This window comes from Aotus nancymaae, unplaced genomic scaffold, assembly GCF_030222135.1.
Source record: "Aotus nancymaae isolate 86718 unplaced genomic scaffold, 86718_ANA_hifiasm-v0.15.2.pri h1tg000081l, whole genome shotgun sequence".
In the NCBI taxonomy this organism is placed as follows: domain Eukaryota; kingdom Metazoa; phylum Chordata; class Mammalia; order Primates; family Aotidae; genus Aotus; species Aotus nancymaae.
In genome coordinates, this window is record NW_026988496.1 from 1,357,604 (window position 1) to 1,371,130 (window position 13,527).

Below are 13,527 nucleotides of genomic sequence, written 5' to 3' on the forward strand. Positions count from 1 at the left end.
TGTAATCCCAGCACTTTGGGAGTCCAAGGCAGAAGGATCACTTGAATCCAGGAGTTTGAAACCAATCTGGGCAACAAAATGAGACCTTGTCTCAATAAGAAATAAAAAATAAAAGAGAAAAAAGTATTAAGTGAAAAGCACAGTATACAAAACTGTACATATAGAAATGAGCTCAACTATATACACAGAACATTGAAAATATACCAAAAATTAACAGTTGATAATCTCCAGATAGATTAACAGTGATTTTCTTTACGCTATACTATTTTCAAAATTTTTTACATTAAGGATGGCATACCTTAAAAAAAAAAAAAAAAAACACCTATTTAAGGAGAAAAAAAAGAAACTCTCAAATTCTAAATACAAAGGGACTTGGGAAACAAAAATATACTATAAAATACTGTTATAGTTCAGAAAGATATTTAACTTCAGGCCAGGCGTGGTGGCTCATGCCTGTAATCCCAGCACTTTGGGAGGCTGAAGCAGGTGATCACCTGAGGTTAGGAGTTCAAGACCAGCCTGACCAACATGGAGAAATCCCATTCCTACTAAAAATACAAAAATTAGTGGGGCATGGTGGTGCATGCCTGTAATCCCAACTACTCAGGAGGCTGAGGCAGAATGCTTGAACTCAAGAGGCAGAGGCTGTGGTGAGTCCAGATCGTTGTCACTGCACTCCAGCTGGGGCAACAAGAGGGAAACCCCGTCTCAAAAAAAAAAAAAAAAATCACAGCTAAGCCCACCTATGGTGACTAAGATTAAGGGCAGTATATGCTAGACACAGTTCGCAAAGAAGCACACCTTGCTGAACATTGTAAGCCATAGCATTCCTAGTCATGCTAGAAGGAAGCCAGCCTGCCAGGCTTGCACGCTGAGGTTTTGTCCCTTTGTGTTTGACATCCTCCCCATCCCAGATAATGTCATCCTCCCAATGCAGCTGTGTCACCATCAGGAAGTTTTCATCAGCCAGAAGATCAGTGCCATTGCTTTCCTCAAGTTTCCTAAATTCCTGTAGAAGTAGCGAAGGAAAAACACATTCTTAATTGGTCACTGGTCAAAGTGTCCACATTAGAGATATATTAGACACATCATAAGTGGTCTTTTTTTTTTTCTTATTACTTTTTGTTATATGTGGTCCTTTACTTGAAACAACCACCTGATAATGGAGGAATATTTGCCTCTTCCGACTCCTAGTCTGGCACAGCACTCATTTCACAAACAGAATCCTTAGAATAGGGCCTAGTTACCAGGGTGACATACCATACCAAATAAAAGGCTGAGATACCTAAATCTCCCACCAAAGAAACCCTACCCAATATCTCCCCAATTAAAATGTAAAGTCAGTAAAAGTGATAGGACCCTGAGTACACTGATTATTTTTTTACATACCAGTGTTACTCACCTCTACCATTCTAGATTTTATCACAGGTTCATGTTCTGTCTTTTTCAGTTTGAAGCCATAGTCAAACCCACTGCCATCTTCAGGGACACCCAGCATATCATACCACAGTCGGGCAGGCCCATAACGCCACTCAGCCACTCTTGGTTTAGTATCTGTCACTTTATCTATATCTCCAGTTGATTGGGAAAATTTGGACTCCACAGGAGCCATCATCGTAATCTGTAACACAAAAAAGAAGTTGAGCAGGGAGAATTTTCTGATCCCAGATATCCTAAGGCTATAGAGAGTTAACAGTCAGGTGGGGAACTTAGAGAAACTGTGAGGATGATTTACCTGGAGTTAGAATGTAAACAATGGAGGTGTATCATAGCACATTCCACCTATCAATCAAATCTTTGCAGCAGCATATCACCAAACACCCCTCTCATACCCCGCTACTTCACCAAACATTTTTCTTCCCAAACAGGGAAGGGACAGCCACTGAGAGTGAACCCATGATTACTCACTGAGAATTAGCACAGAATTCTACCTGCTATGATGCTATTTACAATTTAGAAATAAGCTAGGGAGAATTCATTGAATTCATTTGTTCCTCTCATAGGCCTTAATCCCAGGTCTCTACTTTGCCTACTTCATCATCAGAGAGACACTGCTCTGGAGGTGGTGGTGGAGCATAGTCGTAGTTCCACAAAGACTTCTGGCTGACTTCTGATTCTACTGAGCATTCCACCTCCTGGATCTGTTCTTCCTGTATCAGCTCACGGTGCTTCCTTTTCCTCTTTCTCCGAGCACTCCGCCAAACAGATGGGACATTCTTCCCTGGTCCAAAAAGACGTAGGAAGCGTAATACCTAGAACACGGAACACATTACTATGACAGAGACTCAAAGTCAGATAGGAAAACAGCATCATCTGGACCCGAAAACTCCCTTGAGACCTACTCAATTGTGGGGGAGAAATAGGAGTGCTGCATTCAGACTTGTAACATCTAACAACAAAGTAAAGGAGTTTCCTTAATAATTTGGACTTCTTTTTTTTTGTTTTTGTTTTTTTGAGATGGAGTCTTGCTCTGTCACCCAGGCTGGAGTGCAATGGTGCGATCTCAGCTCACTGCAACCTCTACCTCCCAGGTTCCAGCGATTCTCCTGTCTCAGCCTCCTAAGTAGCTGAGATTTCAGGCGCATGCCCAGCTAACTTTTGTATTTTTTAGTAGAGACGGGGTTTCACCATGTTGGCCAGGCTGGTCTCAAACTCCTGACCTCAGGTGATCCACCTACCTCGGCCTCCCAAAGTGCTGGGACTACAGGCATGAGCCACCGCACCTGGCCTAGACTACTTCTTTTAAGATAACAGGGAAATTTCCAAACAGTATAAAACCTATTTACTAACAATATATACAACTTTTAAAAAAAGACCTGGGCTGGGCGTAGTGGCTCACGCCTATAATCCCAGCACTTTGGGAGGCTAAGGCAGGTAGATCACCAGGTCAGGAGTTCAAGACCCACGGTGAAACTCTATCTCTACTAAAATACAAAAATTAGCCGGGCATGGTGGCGGGTGCCTGTAATCCCAGCTACTCCGGAGGCTGAGGAAGGAGAATTGCCTGAATGCAGGAGGTGGAGGGTGCACCGAGCCAAGATCGTGCCACTGCACCACTCCTCTGTTGCCTGGGTGACAGAGCCAGACTCGGTCTCCAAAAGAAAAAAAAAAAAAAAGATGACGACTTAACAGTGTGAAAAGCTCCATACTCAGCATCTTAACAACAAAAATCATTATCTGTAAGAGGTCAATGGTTTGCAATGTAGGTATTCACCATAGAACATACCTTTCCAGGTCGAAATTCTGGAAAAAGTTCTGTGACACTTGGCAACAGCTTGGTGGCATCGTGCTGCATAATCCCAGCCAAAGGAAGGGTCAGCTTTCCGTCCTCAGATTCTGCCTGTGTTGCTTCCTGAGGTCCCATCTCAGATTCTGAGTCAGAGGAACTACTGAAGTCCATTTTCTCTGAGGCCAAAGAGGAAGGGGCAATGATGGAGGGCAAGATGATGCCTTCTCCATTTTCAGACACTGCAACAAGGAAGAGAAACCCCTTTGACATGTAACTGTGAACATATGTCCTCAAATTCCATAAACACCCACTTTAGGCTATACACATAGCTCCATGCCAGGAGATATAGTACCTAGCACCCAAATCAAAATACTAGTATGCAACCCAGAAAACTCATTCCAACTTGTTATCTCCCATCATCCCCCAACTCACCATGTACCTGGTACCTTAGGGTTGTGATGAGGAAACAAATACTATTACTACGTTTACTACTTTCCATTTTGTTTTGTTTTTTTGAGACAGAGTTCTACTCTGTCGCACAGGCTGGAGTGCAGTGGTGAGATCTCAGCTCACTGAAACCTCTGTCTCCCAGGTTCAAGTGATTCTACTGCCTCAGCCTCCCGCGTAGCTGGGATTACAGGCATGCACCACCACACCTGCTAATTTTTGTATTTTTAGTAGAGACATGGGGGTCTCACCATCTTGGCCAGGCTGGTCTCAAACTCCTGACCTCAAATGATCTGCCCATCTCAGCCTCCCAAAGTGCTGGGATTACAGGTGTGAGCCACCATGCCTGGCCCTACTTTCTGTTAAGGGACCCATATTGTAACCAACATTGTGACCAATAGGAAAATTATTTAATACTTTATACCAGTCAGGTAGTCCTAGTTCAGAGACTCATGAGCTGCAGAATTTTTTTAAACCCACAGGACATTAAGATTGTTTGGCAGCCAGGAGTGTTAAGGTGTTTTATCGGCTAAAACACCACACTCAGCTGTTTTAAAGACTCTTAAGTGGGCTGGGTGCACTGGCTCACTCCTGTAATCACAGCACTTTTTAGGAGGTCAAGGCGGACGGATCACCTGAGGTCAGGAGTTTAAGACCAGCCTGGCCAATGCAGTGAAACCCCGTCTCTACTGAAAATGCAAAATTTAGCTGGCCATGGTGGTGGGCACCTGTAATCCCAGCTACTTGGGAGGCTCAGGCAGGAGAATTGCTTGAACCCAGGAGGCAGAGGTTGCAGTGAGCCAAGACTGGGCCACTGCATTACAGCCTGGACGACAGAGTGAGACTCCATTTCAAAAGAAAAAAAAAAATACTCTTAAGTGATTCTGATGGGTAGCCAGATGTGAGAAGCACTGACTAAACTACTACTTCTTGAGCATATGTGAAAATACCGTTGCCAAGTGTTTTAAAAGTAAACTTCCCTTTTATACTAAAATTTGAAATTGTATGAATTATTTCTAGAAGTTTTGTCCTTTCGTATAAGCTTAAGTTTGTCCCTTATGTGTGTGCCGCAAGCCTGGACTTATGAATGGAAACTTGCTCCTAAGACAAAAGTAGACAATTTCTACTTCTACTTGCCACCGGTAATAGCATCCTGGTCTTTATCCTTCTTCATTGGTCCCAGGGGTGGAGGTGGAGGAGGCATCAACTTGCAATCAATGTCTTCACAATCAGCATCATAGTCATCTTCATCATAATCTAAAAAACACAAGAACGTGATCTCCCCAATATCCAAAACATTATACAACTGCCTTAAGCTTCCTTGCCACTCAAGAACTTAGAAAGCACCACATGAAGCACTATACATATCCCTTAGGAACACAAAGTGAAAAAAGCAAGGTGAGGGCCAGGCATGGTCGCTCACACCTGTAATCCCAGCACTTTGGGAGGCCAAGACGGGCAGATCACTTGAGCCCAGAAGCTCAAGATCAGCCTAGACAACATGGAGAAACCCTATCTCTACAAAAAATACAAAAATTAGCCAGGTGTGGTGGGACACACCTATAGTACCAGCTATTCAGGAGGCTGAGGTGGGAGGACAGTTTGAGCACAGGAGGTCAAGGCTTTGATGAGCAGTAATCGTGTGACAGAGCAAGACCCTGCCTCAAAATAGTTTACACACACATACACACATGAAATGCAGCTTTAACCTTCAGAAAGAGATGATGTTGAGGTGCAAGTCAATTGCTGTAACAGTATGTATAATATCTCACACAAGGCCAGGCACGGTGGCTCACATCTGTAATCCCAGCACTTTGACAGGCTGAGGCAGGTGGATCACCTGAGGTCAGGAGTTCGAGACCAGCCTGGCCAACATGATAAAACCCCATCTCTACTAAAAATACAAAAAATTAACTGGGCATCGTGGCGGGCGTCTATAATCCCAGCTACTCAGAAGGCTGAAGCAGGACAATCACTTGAACCCAGTAGGTGGAGGTTGCAGTGAGCCGAGATCGTGCCACTGCACTCCAGCCTGGGCAACAAGAGTGAAACTCCGTCTCAAAAAAATTAATTAATTAATTAAAAAATATATATTTCATACAAGATAGGATGGCTGGGGATGGTGGCTCACACCAGCACTTTGGGAAGGCTGAGGCGGGCAGATCACCTGAGATCAGGAGTTCTGAGATCAGCCTGGCAAACATGACGAAACCCCGTCTCTACCAAAAATACAAAAATTGGCCAGGCACAGTGGCTCACGCCTGTAATCCCAGCACTCTGGGAGGCTGAGATGGGCAGACCACCTAAGGTCAGGAGCTCGAGACCAGCCCAGCCAACATGGTAAAACCCCATCTCTACTAAAAATACAAAAATTAGCTGGACATGGTGGTGGGCGCCTATAATCCCAACTACTCAGAGGCTGAGGCTGGGGAATAGCTTGAACCCAGGAGACGGAGGTTGCAGTGAGCAGACATGGGACCATTGCGCTCAAGCCTGGGTGCATGAAAAAAAAAAATTAGCCAGGAGTGGTGGCATGTGCTTGTAATCTGAGCTACTTGGGAGGATGAGGCACGAGAATCACTTGAACCGGGAGGCGGAGGCTGCAGTGAGGTAAGACCGCACCATTGCACTCCAGCCTGGGCAAGAGTAAAACTGTGTCTCAAAAAAAAAAAAAAAAAAAAAAAGGCCGGGTGCCGTGGTTCACACCTGTAATCCCAGCACTTTGGGAGGCCAAGGCAGGCAGATCATGAGGTCAAGAGATCAAGACCATCCTGGTCGACATGGTGAAACCCCGTCTCTACTAAAAACACAAAAAAATTAGCTGGGAGTGGTGGCACATGCCTGTAGTCCCAGCTACTCAGGAGGCTGAGGCAAGAGAACTGCTTGAACCCAGGAGGCAAAGACTGCAGTGAGCGGAGATAGCACCACTGCACTTCAGCCTGGAGACAGAGACTTTGTCTCAAATTAAAAAAAAAAAAAAAATCATACAACATATGAAAGAGCTTCCAAGAGCCGTTTGAAACCTTTGCTGCTTTCCTGACCACAAATATATATATATATATATATATATATATATATATATATTTTTTTTTAAATCTTTTTAACTTAAAAAGTTTTTTTTCTTTTTAAGACGGGGTTTCACCATGTTGGTCAGGCTGGTCTTGAACTCCCAACCTCAGGTGATCTGCCCACCTTGGCCTCTAAAGTGCCTGGATTACAAGCGTGAGCCACCACGCTCAGCCACCTGACCATATATTTTTTAGAATTTTCATACTGGGCTGGGCATGGTGGCTCACACCTATAATCCCAGCATTTTGGGGGCCAAGGCGGTGGATCACCTGAGGTCAGGAGCTTGAGACCAGTCTGAAAACATGGGGAAACCCTGTCTCTATTAAAAATACGAAAATTAGCCAGGCATAGTTGCAGGCACCTGTTATCCCAGCTACTAGGGGAAGCTGAGACAGAACAGCTTGAACCCAGGAGGCAGAGGTTGCAGTGAACTGAGATCGTGCCACTGTACTCCAGCCTGGGTGACAGAGCAAGACTCCATCTAAAAAAAAAAAAAAAATTCATACTGTTCAATCTCATAATTGAATTGAATCTTCTTACTTTGTCAGTTTCCCGTAAGATTGGTCTTTCTTCTCATCTCTCAAATGAGAGATTACACACTTTTTCTGTCTACTATCTGCAGTTTATTACTCTTTTCACAATCCTTTAACCATTGGCATCACTCAAGACTTGGTCCTGAGGACTCTGCTTTTATTCCCCTACACATTCCCTATTGCCTTTTTCAAGAATCACCTGGCTGGGCATGGTGGCTCACACCTGTACTCTCACCACTTTGGGAGGCCGAGGCGGGTGGATCACCTGAGGTCAGGAGTTCAAAACCAGCCTGGACAACATGGAGAAATGCCATCTCTACTAAAAATACAAAAAAATTAGCCGGGCATTGTGCGGTCGCCTGTAATCCCAGCTACTTGGGAAGCTAAGGCAAGAGAATCGCTTGAACTAGGGAGTCGAAGGTTGCAGTGAGCAAAGATCGCACCATTGCACTCCAGCCTAGGTAACAGAGTGGGACTCTGTCTCAAAAAAGAAAAAAAGAATCACCTTCACCTAGATTAAACCCAAATCTACATATGCGGCCCTAATTTACCTCCTCTACAATCCCACCACTCTTCTGCTTCCTAAAGAATCTTTCTACTCAGATATTTAACAACTGTACCTTCTAAAACACTGAAATATCCTTTATCTCTTTTAAATTCCCTTTTGTTACTATAACATTATACTACGTCTTTTAACATCATGTGATAATGAACTTAAATCTCACAAAAGTATTATTAATGTAACTATGATCACCTTTACTACAGACAAGAACACTGAGAAATTATTACAAATGAGAAATCCAAGCCTCAAAGATTGAGCAACCTGCTCAGGGTCATACTAAATATGGAGCTGGAATTTGAACCTATGACATTCTAAGCCTAGAACACTTTGACTCCAAAGTCCTTTTCTTTTCATTACACCATCCTACCTCTCACTCAACAATCTATGTTGGTTCACAATTCCTTATGGCATCAAATCCCAAGTAATGCATACAGAAAGGTACTGTGAAACTGCTCTAGCCTTGGTTCTTGTTATTTGGCAGCATGTTTTCTACTCGTTTCAAGAAAACTTACTGGCCAAAAACCCCCTCAACACACTCTACTTGCTTATTTCTAAATATCTCCAAACCTTTAAACAAGCCATGTTTCCAAACCAAAATACCCTGCTGCTCCTTCTCCACCAAACCTTGCCTCGCCTTCAAAATTTTACTCAAAATTCACCTCCATGAAAACTTTATTAACAATCTATACCCACTTCCAATTATTACAAAGAAGCACCCTTGTAAATCAAGCCATGCAAAGAAGCCAATACCAAGGAAGGAAAAAGCTAAGGGTATAGTTGAAGACACTCCAGAGGACAAGAGAACTTGGAAATCAGCATCCCAGAGTACTGAGTTTCTATCAAATGTAGCATCCTCCTTTTCCAGAAAGTTAACTCATAAAACTGACCTAGGGAAACTCTCAGCCTTTTCCTTACCATCCCTAGTCAAGACAACAAACACAAACCTAGAAATTATAACTTCTACTGAAAATAATAACTGCCACCATCTCCCCTCAGTAAGGGTGCTCAAAAATGACAGCTGTTGACTCACCTATTCTGGCAGCTCATCAAAACTAAATGTAACACTCTATATACAGAAACATGAGCTCACAGTTGGTTTGTTTTACTATGAATAATTGTTTTGCATTTGTTTACGTCATCTTTTCCACAAGATAACAATATTCTTAAAGGTAGGGCTTATATCTTCCATTTTTCATAGATTACTTCTTATATATGCAGTACAGTTAATTCTTTTCATATAAACAGCACTCAAATCCACTAATTGGTCCCAAAAAAACTAAGTTCAAGTATTTACCAAAGTTTTATCCTCATTTATCAGCAGACTGAAATCTAGTTCAAAGAGGTAGATAATGAATAAATAACAAGCAACTTCATATAAAAACTTCAGGCAGGCCGGGTGCAGTGGCTCATGCCTGTAATCCTAGCACTTTGGGAGGCTGAGGTGGGAGGATCACCCAAGGTCAGGTGTTCAAGACCAGCCTGGTCAACATGGCGAAACCTCGTCTCTCTACTAAAAATACAAAAAAAATTAGCTGTGTGTGGTGGTGTACGCCTGTAGTCCAGCTACTGGGGAGGCTGAGGCGGGACAATCACTTGAACCAGGTAGGCAGAGGTTGCAGTGAGCTGAGATTGTGCCGCTGCACTCCAGCCTGAGTGCCACAGCGAGATTCCGTCTCAGGAGAAGAAAAAAAATTTTCAGCCAGGCGTGGTGGCTCACGCCTGTAATCCAAGCACTCTGGAGGCCAAGGAGGGCGGATCACCTGAGGTTGGGAGTTCAAGACCAGCCTGACCAACATGGTGAAACCCCGTCTTTAAAAAAAAAAAAAAGAAAAAAAAGTTTCAAGCAGTGAGGGAACAGAGCAGTGCCAAGAATGAACTATGGACCAATAGCCCTAGATTCCAGACCACTAATTCTCAAGATCAGAAAATGCAATTCATTATCTTTTTTTGAGACAGGGTCTGACTCTTGTCGCCCAGGGTGGAATGCAGCAGCGTGACCTCAGCTCACTGCAACCTCTGCCTCCTGGGTTCAAGCAATTCTCATACCTCAGCTTCCCCAGTAGCTGGAACTACAAGTGTGCACCAACATGCCCAGCTAATTTTTGTATTTTTAGTAGAGACGGGGTTTCTCCATGTTGGCCAGGCTGGTCTCAAACTCCTGGCCTCAAGTGATCTGCCTGCCTCAGCCTCCCGAAGTGCTGAGATTACAGGCCTAAGCCACCACACCCAGCCAACCTCATTATCTTTGAAACACACAGCCTATCACAGTTTAGAGTACACAACAAGTGCTCAAACAATGTCTAATGAACTAAGTTAGAGTCTACCACTAGCTAATTGCGTAACTTTTGATAAAATTCCACATTTTATTGTAAAGTTCTCTAAAGTTCAAGTTTTCCTTTCCTATTAGAGATTACGAATAAATAATTGCTAAGACTCCTTCCACTTACTGACTCTCTTTTAAGTCTGACATTCTGATTCTACAATGTAGCACCTTATACCAACAAGGGAAAAAAACCTATTTGCAAGCAAGTATTAAGTTCATTGTTTTGGGCCCAGTGTGGGTGGCTCACACCTGTAATCCTAACACTTACGGAGGCTTAGGGAAGCACACCACTTGAGGTCAGGAGTTCGAAATCAGCCTGGCCAACTTGGTGAAACCCCTTATCTACTAAAAATACAAAAAAAGTAGCTGGGCGTGGTGGCAAGCCCCTGTAATCCCAGCTACTCAGGAGGCTGAAGTAGGAGAATCACTTCAAACCGGGAGGCAGAGGTTGCAGTGAGCCAAGATCGTGCCACTGCACTCTAGCCTGGGCAACAGAGTGAGACACTCTGTCTTAAAAAAAAAAAAAGTTCATTGTTTGTTTTTGAGAAGGAGTTTCGCGCAATGGTACCACCTCTGCTCACCACAACCTCCGCCTCCTGGCTTCAAGCAATTCTCCTGCCTCAGCCTCCCGAGCAGCTGGGATTACAGGCATGTGCCACCACACCTGGCTAATTTTGTATTTTTTATTAGAGACAGGATTTCTCCACATTAGTCAGGCTGGTCTCAAACTCCAGATCTCAAATGTGATCCGCCCATGCTGGGTTACAGGCATGAGCCACTGTGCCTGGCCTTAGTTCACTGTTTATATATGATGTTGTATCCTTCTTGAATTATTAATTTCTTGAGGGCAAAGACTGAATTTGTTTCATAGTTTCCAACAAACCCTGTAGATACTCAAATACCAGGTGACAAGGAAGCTACCTGAATTAACCAAGAATTCAGGACTGAACAGTACGAGGAATAACCTCATTAAGTATGGTTAAGACTGGCCAGAACACACACAAAAAAAGACAGCAGCTACTTGGAACTGAGCTGACAAAGGGAGAGAAGCAAAGCAAAGGCATAGAGAACAGTAACAATGGCAAACAGCAGGCATGGAAACGAGAGCCCATACTGGACTATACAGCAAAACTGGAATGCTCAAACCATGACACTAAAAAATCACCTGAGTGGCAAAGGGGCTGCAAGCTCCCCATCGTCTGCTGGTATCTTCGACTCTCATCTTCTGCCACCTCGTTAATGTCCGAATAGTCCACAGCATCTTCTGTACTCCTAATCCACCCTATGAAAAAGCAGGGAGAAACTCAGCAACAGCAGTGACCCCCACTCCCTCAGATAAATCCTATTTAAAAGTATATGTACAGGCTGGCCACAGTGGCTCACACCTGTAATCTCAGCACTTTGGGAGGCCCAGGCGGGTGGATCACCTGAGGTCAGGAGTTCGAGATCAGCCTGATCAATATGGTGAAACCCCATCTCTACTAAAAATACAAAAATTAGCCAGGTGTGGTGGCGCGCGCCTGTAGTCCTAGCTACCCGGGAGGCTGAGACAGAATTGCTTGAACCCGGGAGGCAGAGGCTGCAGTCAACCCAGATCGCACACTGCACTCCAGCCTGGGCAACAAAGACTCCGTCTCACACACACACAAAAAAAGTACATGTATAGTAAGTGGCCAGCCGCCTCCCCCGCCTACTCCCCACGACCCAGACTTCACCTTCATCATTTACCAAGGCACCGTCAGTCCCAGCCAATTCTTCATTTGCCGTGAGTTCAGTGATCAGGCTCCCCAGCCCCAAAGCCCCCAAGCCTGCCAAGTGCTTCTTACACTCCTGAAAAAGGGACAGCACCAGAATTGAAGGTAACAACTAAACCTACCATTCCCACACCTCAGGGCTTATTTCCCTGGACCATGACAAAGTCATAAATCCACATGAAAAAGGACCCTACAGTGTGCCAAAAGGAGCAACACGTTCAAGAACTGTAATATACGTATACCAAACTAGGCATCAATCAGATCGTTATTACAGCACCAAGGCCAACTGCATCCCCCACACTTTGAAGTATACTACTACAAGAGAAGACGAATCCAAGAACCACTACCAGGACTGAACGAATGGAACAGTCGTTCTCGGAATAAGGGCCAAGGCAGGGAGGTAAGTGGCACTGGAGGCAGCAAGAAGGGGCTCGTCCGGGCCACGTATCGCCGGCGCCTGCGGCACAGGAGGGGCCACGGCGGCCAACAGCTTTACAGCTCAAGAAAACGGGTCTAAGTAAAGGCTAGGAGTTTCACTTGGGTGCAGGACACTGTTTCACAGATGTCAGTGAAGGCGCTGGGAGAATCACCTAAAACGTGCACTGGGACCAGGAGGCCTGCCAGGGTGCTGGGAACACCCCCTGTCTTAAGCCTGGGGCTGGAACCAAATGAGCGGGGAGCTCCTGTCTAGTCCTCCGGTCCTATAGAGCCATCTCAGGTCAGCGATGTCAGAAGGGCAGGCAGTGTCACGAATCTCCAACCAAGGTTACGGGTGGAAAGCCATCTCAGTAAGCGAAACGAGCATGTGTCCTACTGACTGGTCCGCAGAGCGCTAGCTCCAAAGCTACCATCCCCTGCGCCCCTGGTCCCGGGCTCGCCTTACGCTCTCTTCTGCCCCTCCTCGCCCAAAACTGATCACCCCCACGCCACGCTGCCCCCGCACCCACTAGGACGGGATCCTCCTGCCCGGCGTTAGCCGCGCCCTCTCTTCTCACTGCCTGAGCACCCCCTCCTTTCCTCCCTGCACCTCCTTACTCTGCTTAGCCGCACCACCCCCAGCCCTATCCCCACGCCCACCCCCTCACATCATCCAAGACGCTTTCTCCCTCCAGCTGCCCGGCTCCATTGATGTTGCCGAAAAGGAAACCGGCTAAAGAAAATGGGCCGCCTCCAGCGGAGTCTTCGTCGCTATCCGTGTCTGACATGATGGCGGTAGCAGAGATGGTAGCTCCTGCCCACAGCAGCAAATCGCAGCCGGGTCTCGTAGACCGGAAATAAAACAAGAGTCGCCCAGAAGTGACTCACTGAGCTCCCTTATCCTACCAGCTTCCACCGGAAGCAGAATGAAGGGAAAAAAACCGCACACACACACAAAACAAAACCAAAAAAAAAAAAAAAAACCCGGAAAGACCGACTATCCTAAGAGAAAGAAGTAATGGCGTACTACTTTACTAGCGGCTTTTGATTCGCCGCTACGGGATCAGGAGGCCGGATGTGTGTTAAACGGTTGGTCAAAGAAAATATTCAGTCCTGCCCACTCCCACCGCTCTGTGCACGAGCGTTCTCACGCATCGAATTACAGCAGCGGCTCTTCCTCCAATCAGAAGGAG

General features: G+C 45.3%; 1 protein-coding gene across 7 annotated transcripts in view; it reads right to left on the minus strand.

The window, feature by feature from the left end:
- The window catches only part of TAF1 (TATA-box binding protein associated factor 1), a 91,665-nt gene extending 78,365 nt beyond the window's left edge, over positions 1 to 13,300 (minus strand). For 6 of the 7 annotated variants that reach the window (XR_010339684.1, XM_064369005.1, XM_064369004.1 and 3 more), the window contains exons 1-8: positions 13,003 to 13,299; positions 11,879 to 11,993; positions 11,329 to 11,445; positions 4,814 to 4,933; positions 3,227 to 3,468; positions 2,034 to 2,252; positions 1,403 to 1,621; positions 802 to 1,009 (exon numbers count right to left, since the gene is read on the minus strand). Coding sequence is in view for 6 of the 7 variants with exons in the window: in XM_064369005.1 (XP_064225075.1) it covers positions 802 to 1,009; positions 1,403 to 1,621; positions 2,034 to 2,252; positions 3,227 to 3,468; positions 4,814 to 4,933; positions 11,329 to 11,445; positions 11,879 to 11,993; positions 13,003 to 13,122 (1,360 nt within the window). In the remaining variant the exon portion in view is untranslated. Of the gene's footprint in view, positions 1 to 801; positions 1,010 to 1,402; positions 1,622 to 2,033; positions 2,253 to 3,226; positions 3,469 to 4,813; positions 4,934 to 11,328; positions 11,446 to 11,878; positions 11,994 to 13,002 lie in introns of all 7 variants that reach the window. The other variant, XM_064369001.1, reaches the window with a different exon arrangement.
- Between the last annotated feature and the right edge of the window lie 227 nt (positions 13,301 to 13,527).